The sequence below is a fragment of the Solanum pennellii genome, chromosome 8 (genome assembly GCF_001406875.1).
Source record: "Solanum pennellii chromosome 8, SPENNV200".
NCBI lineage: Eukaryota > Viridiplantae > Streptophyta > Magnoliopsida > Solanales > Solanaceae > Solanum > Solanum pennellii.
Genome location: NC_028644.1, coordinates 59,798,375 through 59,809,993, shown reverse-complemented (window position 1 = coordinate 59,809,993; position 11,619 = coordinate 59,798,375). Strand labels below are relative to the sequence as shown.

Genomic DNA, 11,619 nt, shown 5'->3' with positions numbered 1-11,619 from the left:
TTCATAAAATCAGTTTCATCACTGTCTGCCACCCTAGCTAAATTAAAGTGTATTCTATGAGTGTGTATAAATATATAGCTGTAGATGGTCCTCCTCCATTTTAAAAGCAAAAATAAAACCATTTCATTAATTTGATCAGAAATTAAAATGGCGAAAATTGCTGTTGGAAGTAGCCGTGAGGCTATTCAGCCTGATTGCATCCAAGCCCTCATTGTTGAATTTATTTGCACTTTTCTCTTTGTTTTTGCTGGTGTTGGATCTGCCATGGCTGCAAGTAAGTTACGTTTGCACCCATCAATTATGCCTCTTTCTCTTTTTATGGTCCGGTTCTTCTCTGAATCCCGCGCATATATATAGCGGACACTTAATGCACAAGACTGTCTTTTTGTTCGTTCTTTAGTTGTCTTGATAAAGAGTGTTGTTTGATCAATAGTATATACACTTATATTAATTCTTTATCTATATACGTGTCTTTTAATTTTAGAATAATTAATATTAAAGACAAAGTTGAAAACAGATAATTAATTCTCTATTGATTAATACATGACAATTGACTAATCTTTCACGTCAATTTATTTGACCTATTTTCTTTTGAAGTCTGTTTAAAACAAGAATGAATTTCTCCAAACCTTTCAACTTTCCACTTGCATGTTTAAAATCACAAAATTAAAGTGTATATGATATATCGGGTTTTCTTTACTTTCTTAAATTTTGTATCAAAATCAAACAAATTGATAGGGTATAACTTGTGTCTATTTGGCTATATAATTAAAAGGGATGCATAATCAAAAACTAGTATTTTTGAATGAAAACAGGTAAGCTAAATGGAGATCCACTAGTGAGTTTATTTTTTGTGGCAATGGCACATGCATTGGTGGTGGCTGTGACAATCTCTGCTGGTTTTCGTATTTCTGGTGGGCACCTTAACCCTGCTGTCACACTTGGCCTTTGCATGGGTGGTCATATCACTGTCTTTAGATCAATCCTATACTGGATTGACCAATTACTTGCTTCTGTTGCTGCTTGTGCTTTGCTCAATTACCTCACCGATGGAATGGTAAGTACTCATTTGGAATCGACGATGAAGTTTAACATCTAATGACAGTTAATGATAAAAGTTTTGAAATTCTTTGTTAATATATATGTACATTTGAAAGTTTTTTTTTTTTTTTTAGATAACACCAGTTCACACCTTAGCAAATGGAATGAGCTATGGGCAGGGGTTAATTATGGAGGTGATTTTGACCTTTTCTTTGTTGTTCACTGTGTATACAACGCTTGTGGACCCCAAGAAAGGAATTCTTGAAGGAATGGGCCCACTTCTAACTGGGCTTGTTGTTGGGGCCAATATTATGGCTGGTGGGCCTTTTTCAGGAGCTTCAATGAACCCAGCAAGGTCATTTGGGCCAGCTTTTGTAAGTGGAATCTGGACTGACCATTGGGTTTACTGGATTGGGCCTTTGATTGGTGGTGGGCTTGCTGGTTTTATTTGTGAAAACTTTTTCATTGTTAGGTCTCATGTTCCTCTTCCAAATGAAGAGACTTTCTAGGGTTTTGTAACAAAGGCTCTTTATCTATTGTTGTAGTTTTGGAAGTCTACCTTGCTATCTATGCATGTATTTTTTATGTTATCCTTTTTGTAACTTTATATTTTAATAATACTTTCGCTAGACTTGCTACGATTATTTCATTACGAAACTAAAGTACTAAACTACCCCGTTTGGTCATGTGATATTGGTATCATGATATGAAATCAGAAGATGAAATTGAAGTTTTGTTTGGACATGCGATATGGAATTTTTCTGTTGTATATTTTCTCATAAACATAAAAATCTCATAAGTTGTAAAATTATTAAAATAACCCCAATTGTTTATTCAATTTTATCAAATAAAAAATTGTAAAATCACATAATAAATTATTACAAAGGTATTTGTTCTCCAGTTAAGTAATTGTTTCATTTAGCTTTAATTTAATAAAAAAGATTGAACATAAATTGAAGTGTACTAGTTTTTAATATAATCCTCTTACACAGTACGAACAATTTCCTCAAGTTAAATTTGCATCTCTCAATCATATGACTGAGAAGACGAACCAAGTAACATAATTTGAGCCATTTGTTGGTCAATATCATCCGCAACTATATTTTCATGTTTATAAACCATAAATATTTCATCACTTTAACAATCGGTTGGTGTGAGGTTAAATGACTATATGTTAGTGAGAATAACAAATTTCATGTCAGTGAGAATAATAAAATTTAAAAAGTAATTACGTGATTAAAATTTTTATTTGTTTATGTAATAAATGGTTAGTAGATATAAATGTTGGGTTGTTTTAACAAAATATAAACTTGTGAATCAATTTTGGTATTAAAATAACTCAAATCATGATATAGAATCACTATGTAATTCTATATCATGCTTTTTGGAGAATATGGAATCACATCTCATGATATGGAATCATGAGATAGAATTAGCGTGAAATCGCATATCCAAACGCTGACTCTATCTCACGATACCATATCGTGATATGATATCACATGCTCAAACACATACTAAGATGTAAAATATAGTGCTACATTTTGTCATAGTGAAGAGAGAGAAACAAAAGGACATGTAACATATCCTATTTAAAGTACTCCACATCCATATTTGTCTTTGAGCGTATGAATGATCTTAATTTGAGTCCGCAGTCCAAATGGTATAAAATGTTAACAAAATTTCCAAAATGGTATATGATTTTTTATTTTAACCAAAAGGGAAAAATCGCTAGAAGAGCAGCGATGTTGCTCGCCGGAAAAAGCAAAATCGCTGCAATAGCAGCGATTTCCAAAATAATTTTTTTAATAATTTTTTAATAAATCGCTGCCTAAGCAGCGATTTCTTTAACTTTTTTTAAATTTTTTATTTGAAATTAAAAAAAAAGATAAATTAAGAGCAAATCGCTGCAAGTGCAACAATTTGTCTCCAAATTTTTTTACATATTTTTTTAAATCCATTTTTTTAAAAAAAATTGATTACTACTTATTTTAAAAAATCATTAAAAAAAAATTTTATTTTGGAATTAGTAGTAAAAAAATTTAAAATTAAAATTTCTAAAAAAAATTAAAATTTTATCTTAAAAGTTTTAAAAATTTTTTTTTTAAAAAAAAAAATTGACTACTTATTCCAAAATAAATATTTTTTTAATGATTTTTAAAAATAAGTAGTAATCAAAATATTTTAAAAATTTGATTAAAAAAAAATATATAAAAAAAGTTTGGAGACAAATCGCTGCACTTGCAGCGATTTGCTTTTAATTTATCTTTTTTTTTAATTTCAAAAAAAAATTAAAGAAATCGCTGCTTAGGCAGCGATTTATTAAAAAATCATTAAAAAAATTATTTTGGAAATCGCTGCTATTGCAGCGATTTTGCTTTTTCCGGCGAGCAACATCGCTGCTCTTCTAGCGATTTTGCCCTTTTGGTTAAAATAAAAATTCATATACCGTTTTAGAATTTTTATTAATATTTTATACCCTTTAGGCTCCGGATTCATCTAAATGTACCCTTTAAATAATCACATAACAAATAAAAAAAATTGAGCTAATCTAATAGTAATGAGTAAAAGGTGAGATAATTTTTAAGGGAAAGTAAATTTGTTCTGAATCATATAGTATATATTGGAGCAAATTTGAACATTTCATATTGTTTAATTGTCTATGCTCTGTGATCCTTTATGAATTTTAGTTTTAAAGAAAATGATAGGGGGCGATGAGGGAAATAATATTTGGGCTATAGCATGTAATTCATGTGCTATATGGGTCTAGGCGTTAGTCAAACCTCATACAGTTTTTTAATTTCATATACTAAAGCTAGTAATTGTTTATTATACATTAGTTTGGTAGTTTGGAAAGAGGACTCTAACCTAATATGATTCTTAATTAATAATGTAATTTTATAATTGTGTAATTTAAAAGAAAATGGTGGAACTGATCAATTTTTTTCGTTTTTTCTTCATAAACACAAAACCCAGTTAATGATCCATAATTTAGTGAGAATCCTAGTTAACAACGCTTAGGTGGAGGAACTAATCCACATAGCTTACCAGTTATCACATCATTAAAAATAAGGATTGTTAACTCTTAAGAGTATTTGTGATCTCTTGATAACAATGGAACAATTTTTTATCTCAAAACTACGACGGGGGTATACGTGATTTATTTCACATAATTTAGAAGCAATTTTGACCTGTTTTTGTATAATTATTGTTGTATCTACCCGGAAAGAAAGCAAGCGGGAAGTCAATCCCAAATAAAGCAATTTGAAACTCTACCAACATGGATTATGTTGTAATAGTGAGATTGCTTCACTCTTAATCAGAGATCTCAAGTTCAAGCTCCGAATATGAAATTTTTTTGTTGGAAGCACAACCATCGAATAAGCATTTGTAATGTGTAATTCAAATTAAGTTAGGATTTCTATGCAGGCTATGAACACCAAATTTTAAAAAAAGACAAATTACAGAAATGCACATATTTTGTAATGTATCTGAGCCAATATTTAATGCATTCGAGCTAACTTTTAATGTATCTGAGTTTTAATTATTATATTTTTTTTAATTTTTAATAAACTAATATAATTAAAAAATTATTATGAATAAATTATAATTTTTATTTTAAATCTATAAGATTCATGTAATTTTTTTTTAAAAAGCATTTGAAAGTTAGAAACTCCAATAAATAAACGATTGATATTCTACAGTAGTGAGTAGTTGTTACGAAGTTCCTAAAGGCTCAACATTATTTCAACCGGACAAAATCATAAAGATCCACTTTAAATTACTACAATAAATATTTCGGACAGATATTAATTGCTAAACAATAAATAATAACTTTTTTTTTTCATATTTTACTTTTATTATTAAATATTTATTTTTAAGACATTATTGATTAAGAGTTAATTTGATAAAATATCGATAATTATTTTCTTAATAAACACGCGATACTATTCAAGTACCGTTCAAAGTAACTTTTTTTTCTAAACAATAGAGTAGTTTATTGGTGTTAGTATCCATAGAATATTTTTTGTCCTATAAATAAATGCTTGCATGAGAGAAGAAAAAAATCTTATTTTTCTCACTTGTAAGTACATAGTTTCACGATTAAGTGCTAATAATTTTAGCCCTTATTATTTCTTGTTCTAATTCTTACCTTTCAACCTTTTGATATCTTATTTCTTACTTAATTTAAGTTTGATATTCAATTCATTTGCTCGTATCTCTTGGCATAATCCAAAAATAAAGGAGAAATTGAATCTAATTTATTTATTCTTAATTATTATTTTCTTAAATTTAACTTATTTTTATTTTTATAATTTTCCTACCAAAAAATGTTCAATTTATTTTTTATATAATATTAAAAAATTCAAAATTAAATTGAGTTCAGCGAAACTCATACCACTAGATTTTTCCTCATTGAATTTACTACCAAAATCATGCAGAAAAATTAAAACTAAAATTAAATGATTGCAAATATTTATAAGTTTATCTACTCCACAAAACCACCTTCAATGTTCTAATCTAAAAGCAGCCTAACATATTAGTTAGGAAGTGTTCATGATTTGATAAAAAATGTTTTTAATTGAAAAATTAAATTAAATTAATTTTATTTAGATTTAGTTTGGTTTGATTTTGAACTTTGTTCGAATATTTGCTAATTAACTAAGTTTGTCTTTCTATTTTTGTACTTGATATTTTAATTTTATTTTTATGTACGACTAATAATCAAATCAAAACGAACTAAGTTTAATAGTAATTATATTTATTTTAATTAAAATAATTTATATTTAAATTTAATTAATAATCAATTCAAATCGACCCCACGAATATTTTATACAATAAGGGCAGCTCAGAGTGTAATGCCGTGACACTGTAGCCAACAGTAATCATATTTAATTATATTGCCTAATATTGAATGAAAGAAGGTGCAATCATTTTTTTTTTCAGTTATAATATTTAATCACTTTCTCTACCAAATGTACACAGAGTTGCTTTGCAATTATTAACATGGCTTTTAATACACTTGTATTTTCTTTTTTCATGAATGTAAACGCATGTGGGTGAATAATTTATATTTCATTCTTTTCTATTCTAACATTCTCATATTATTTTGATGCAAAAACTATTTAATGATGTTGTGTGGAATTCGAGATGATACGAGTTACAGAATAGGGTTTGCCATAGCGTCTATATATAGTGCTAAGCTACGCCCTAACAGCGAGACCCCCGTTCTTTCTGCTGTAACGGGTCCGATTCAAGGCATTCAACAAATGAGATAAACATTCCTATTATATTACTAATTCTTTTTATAATATAAAATAATTATATATTATTTTACTAATTGATATTTTTATATCAGATTTTAAGTCAAATACATTGAAATATATATATGTTTGTTGAATTAACAACTTTGATGGTCACTCAACTAATAATATTTTTCACAGAAAGTCACTCAACTTTCATTTTCATTTCAATAGTTACTTAACTATCAATTGTTTTTGTAGAAAGTCACTCAACTTTCATTTTCAACTAAAAAATCACTTAATTATCACTTTATTGCACAAAAAGTCACTCAATCTATTTACTTATTTTTTTCAATAAAATTTAGTGACATGGGATTTTAGTTATTAACCAAAATCTTAAGAACCAAATATATGTTCATTTAGAACATTTAATAATTCGTCCCATTTAACCCCACCCACTAAAAATATAATAATTAATATTTTACAATTAATTTTCTTATCTTCAATAGTTGTTTGCTTTACATTTTGGTGCCAAGAGTTTAGTAGAAACCATCAAATTGAAAAATAAAATAAAAATTCTAAATTTCTTAATGTATGATACAGATGACAAGTTTAACAATCTGATTTGTAATAGAAGTTGCAATAGATAAAAAGAATGGGGAGACGAGGGAGAAAAATTTAGGAAGTTAATGATAAAATAAAATGTTAACTAGTATATTTTTAGCTGGTCGAGTTAAATGGGGTGGGTCATTAAATGATTTTTATAGATGTATATTTGGTTCTTAAAAAAAAAATTTGGTTAATAATTAAATGTATATCTCGAGTTAAGTGACTTTTGAGTTGAAAATGAAAGTTGAGTGACTTTTTGTGAAAACAATCGATAGTTGAGTGACTTTTGAGTTGAAAATAAAAGTTGAGTGACTTTTTGTGAAAATAATTGATAGTTGAGTGATCATCAAAGTTATTAACTCTATTTTTGCTCCCTATAGGGAGAGAAACGTGCGCGATAGGAAGAAGGCGAACGAGATCTCTAGATACATATATTTGGAATACCAAATATATAGAGGAGTCCGAACCCTAAAGGGTAAAAAATGTTAACAAAAAATTCTAAAACGGTATATGAAATTTCTTTTTAACCAAAAGGGCAAAATCGCTCGCGAAGTAGCGATTTTGTCCATTGGAAAAAGCAAAATCGCTGCTATAGCAGCGATTTTGTTAAATTTGATTTTTTTTTAAAAAAAAAATTATAACAAAATCGCTCCCTCGGGAGCGATTTTCAATTTTCAAAAATTTTTTTATAACTTTTTTAAGTAAGTCGCTGCTTATGCAGCGACATACCCTTAAATTATTTTTTTTTTACTTTTTGCTTCTTTTATTTTAAAAATGTTTGAATAAAAAAAATTTATTTTAAAATTAAATTGCTGCGATTTTTAATTATTTTTTTTTAATTTTTAAAAATTAAATCACTAAAAAAATTGATTTAAAATCGCTGCCTTGGCAGCGATTAAATTTTTTTTAAAAAATTAAAAATTTTAATTAAAAATCAATGCCATGGCAGCTATTTGATTTTAAAAAATAAAAAAAAAATTGATTTAAACTTTTTTTATAAAAAAAAAGCAAAAAGTATTAATTAAAAAAAAATTATACATAAGTCGCTGCCTCAGCAGCGACATATAAAAGAAAGTATTAAAAAAAGATTTTTATTTTGAAAATCGCTCCCGAGGGAGCGATTTTGTTATAATTTTTTTTTTTTTTTAAAAAAAGCAAATTTAACTAATTGCTGCTATAGCAGCGATTTTGCTTTTTTCAGTGGACAAAATCGCTACTTCGCGAGCGATTTTGCCCTTTTGGTTAAAAAGAAATTTCATATACCGTTTTGAAATTTTTGTTAACATTTTTTACCTTTTAGGCTCCGGACTCATATATAGAGAGAGACAAGTGATAGAAGAGAGAAGCAAACGAGAGAATCAGATACATGTGAATCCACTTAGATAGAGTATATCTAAAACAAATTACACCTAATTTTGATCACATATATTCGAGATACATGAATCTTTAACACACATGTATATGAAAGTTCAATATCTAGTAAGATTACTTGTAATTTTATAAACGGACATGTATCTATGTTATTAGCTCTTAGACTAATGATATTTGTGTAAGTTATATGTATGAAGAGTAGTACAAGTTCTTCTAAAGACTAACATAAGATTAAAATGACATTTTTGGCATAATAAACATATTTAACTAATTAGTTATGAAAAATATTTCTCATAAGACACAACTAAATGTCATTTATAAAATTAAAGAGAGGAAGAGTATGAAAATTGTCCTACTAGCAGCAAAGATTTCTTTGGACATATATCATTACATAATTGAATTTTAGATATGAAAAATCAATACTACACTCTTATAAATACTTCAAGTATACTAAACCTTATAATGAAATCTTTTGAGACATCGTTGAATTCATGAATACAAAATAATATACACATCAATCAACTTCAAAAGTATACTATAAACTCATGTATATATAACGAAATCCCTTAATGAAAATGATGACTTCCTTGTAGTTTTTTCTCGACCCATGAAGGAGATAAAACAGGATTTAACTCATATTCCGTAGTCATCTTCATTCTATTAATTTCACTTAGGTGCTCAATATTTTCCTCTGATGATGAAATAATATTAACCACTTTCTCATCATGATGATCAGGCAAAACCTTAATCCTCCAAACCTTAAAAGTTTGGTCCAAACTAGCACTATAAACCAAAAATCCCATTACAACTTTGTCAATCTCCAATGTTGCAGCCAAACACTTAACTGGCCCTCTATGAGCATCTAACACAGCTAAACATTCATGAAAACAACTCCCTTCTTCTCTCCTCCAAACCCTAATCGTCGTATCCTCTGAGCCACTGAATATTAATTTCTCAATTGCTACCAAACATAGTACTGAAAACCTATGACCTTGCAAGAACCCTCCGTGATTAAACCTCCCCGAACTCTTCTCCTTTTCCCAAAAGTTTATGAATCCATCAGAGGATCCGGAGTAGAGAAAACAAGTTGCATTTGATGTGTTACTACTTAGGGCTAACGCGTTGATTGGTGATGGCTGGAATTTCAATGTCATTGTTAGAGTATGAGAGTTTTGTCCATATACTCTCCTCCATATTTTGATTGAACCATCAGATGAACATGTGAAAACACAACCATCTTCTTGATTTACAACTATTGAGTTCACATTATCTTCATGAGCTATAAATGTATCAACACATCGATTATCGGAGATTCTCCATGCTTTAACACTTTTATCCCATGATCCAGTATACAATAGCCCTTCTGCATGGTAATAAGCCATGCAAGAAATACAATCCTTGTGCTGATTATTATTATTATTATTATTATTACTTGACCTAGAAAATTTGAGAAATGAATAATAATAACTAGACTTAGGTAAAGTTGTGATTTTCTTGCCTCGAAAATTATCAGTCACTGTCACATTCCATATCCTTACTTTATGATCTTTATGTGACGTAAATAACATGTTACCATACACTAAAATGGACCTAACATCACCACAACTTGCTTTAAGGTATCCTCTTTCTATACAATCCGGTTGTCTCCATGCACGAATTCGACTACTCTCTGAGCCAGTGAAGACAATGCCTTTTGCAACCGCGATGGAGTAGATGGTCCCTTCATGGCGATGAAGGGACGCGATGCAATGGTAGAGGAGAGAAGGTGAGGGTGTTTGTAAAGGGGAAAGTGTCCATGGAGAATCAGGGCTAGGAGGTGGCATTAAGGAATACATAGTGGCTGCACTAGCATTTGAAGATCTTGAAGGACTATACAGATGATGATCAACTTCATGATGATTTTCGGATAATTTTAGATGAGAATTGAAGGAGAGACGAGGAGGAGATTGTATTGATCTTCTTTCTTTATCAAAGTGGCTATGGAGGCTTCTCTTCCCATAGTACTCCATGGTAGTCTAGACAAGTGTAGTGCAACAAAAGGATTGAACTTGTTAATGTATATATAAAGGGAGGGAGTTGTACTTTAATTATTTTGGGGGTGAGGGTGGGGTGGGAAAGGGTTTCGGAGTGGCTCAAGCACATCAGTGACCTAAAGTCAAAATGAATTAAAATTTTAACATTCTATTCTTCTAGTTTTTAAAGATGCATAGTTGTTAATATATTTGAAATTAGTTTTGAGATGCAAAGTTTTATTTTTTTTAAAAAAACATTTAATTTTTCGAATTATATAGTCTTAAACTAAAGAAACGGATAGTACACCAAGATGTCATTCAATCTTGCAGTATTAAAATGTCATGTGAAAAGTTGAAATTAAAAAATTGACAAAATATACCTTCTTTTCCGAAACAAACTAAAACAAATGTAAAACAAATAAATTGAAACGATGCAGTACAAATTTTTAATTTTTAAAAAATCTATAATAATTTTATTATAACTAAAAAATGGGTTGGGGTCCACCTTACGCATAGAGGCGGCTTTGAGGGGATTATAACGAAATCAAACTCTCACAAAAAAAAATGAAAATTGTGAAAGTTCAATTAGTCAATCAATAATGGAGCTACTAAGATTCTTCGGTAATACTTTAATTTAATTTTGTGTTTGGTTGAGTATTGAATATAGGCATTAAGACATAGGCCTGCCTACAATTGTGGTTAGTTGGGGATGTAGAAGTAGGCACCATTAAGCGAATACTAAATTATTCACCTAAAAATGTACCTAGGAGACAATAAATTAAATATCTATGGAGAAGATGCATAGATTATATTATATTAATGTTGATTATAAATACTAAATCAAGCTTGCAACAGGGTGTCATTAGGAACACTTCTTTTTCTCCTATTTTGGTGAATGTAACCTTTACCAGAGGTGTTGTGCTGAAATAGGCAAATCTCCTCCCCTCCTCATTTTCACTTATTAATTTTTTGTTGTCAAAGATAATTTTGGCATACCTCCACAATTTTATTGGGCATTTGTTAAAAGTTACTTTAGTTATTGTAGTAATTTGTAGCTAAATAAGGTATTTAGGTTTAGAATGAATTTAAAATGTGAACTTTTATTCTTAAGTTGTTTTTGTTGTTGGGATATTTTAGCTATTTTGAATTGCAGATTTTCTGCATATTATATGCTCATTTTGGTTATTCAAAAGTCTCTTAATACTAAATAAAAATATTAAAAGACCTTTTCAGCCTACGTAGCACTAGCTTGAAAAAAAATGTCAACACGCGTTGATCCATGCCACGTAGGCCGAAAATGGATAGAAAATTATTTATAAAATAATTTCAGAGGGTAATAGGACCTT

At 29.0% G+C, this 11,619-nt stretch overlaps 2 protein-coding genes across 2 annotated transcripts; one reads left to right on the top strand and one right to left on the bottom strand.

Annotated features, from left to right (window-relative positions):
- LOC107026754 (aquaporin TIP4-1) lies at positions 1-1,771 on the top strand. The gene is made up of 3 exons (XM_015227834.2): positions 1-274; positions 816-1,057; positions 1,176-1,771. Exons 1-3 carry the CDS (start codon positions 148-150, stop codon positions 1,548-1,550), a joined length of 744 nt encoding a protein of 247 aa, XP_015083320.1. The 5' UTR covers positions 1-147; the 3' UTR covers positions 1,551-1,771.
- A 6,829-nt stretch (positions 1,772-8,600) lies between these two features.
- LOC107027261 (protein JINGUBANG-like) lies at positions 8,601-10,311 on the bottom strand. The gene has a single exon (XM_015228444.2). The coding sequence runs from the start codon at positions 10,268-10,270 to the stop codon at positions 8,828-8,830; it is 1,443 nt and encodes a 480-aa protein (XP_015083930.1). The 5' UTR covers positions 10,271-10,311; the 3' UTR covers positions 8,601-8,827.
- Between the last annotated feature and the right edge of the window lie 1,308 nt (positions 10,312-11,619).

Coding starts and splice junctions, on each gene's coding strand:
- LOC107027261 (XM_015228444.2), bottom strand. CDS start 10,270: ATGGAGTACTATGGGAAGAGAAGCCTCCATAGCCACTTTGATAAAGAA.
- LOC107026754 (XM_015227834.2), top strand. CDS start 148: ATGGCGAAAATTGCTGTTGGAAGTAGCCGTGAGGCTATTCAGCCTGAT. Junction 275..815: donor TGGATCTGCCATGGCTGCAA/GTAAGTTACGTT, acceptor GAATGAAAACAG/GTAAGCTAAATGGAGATCCA. Junction 1,058..1,175: donor ATTACCTCACCGATGGAATG/GTAAGTACTCAT, acceptor TTTTTTTTTTAG/ATAACACCAGTTCACACCTT.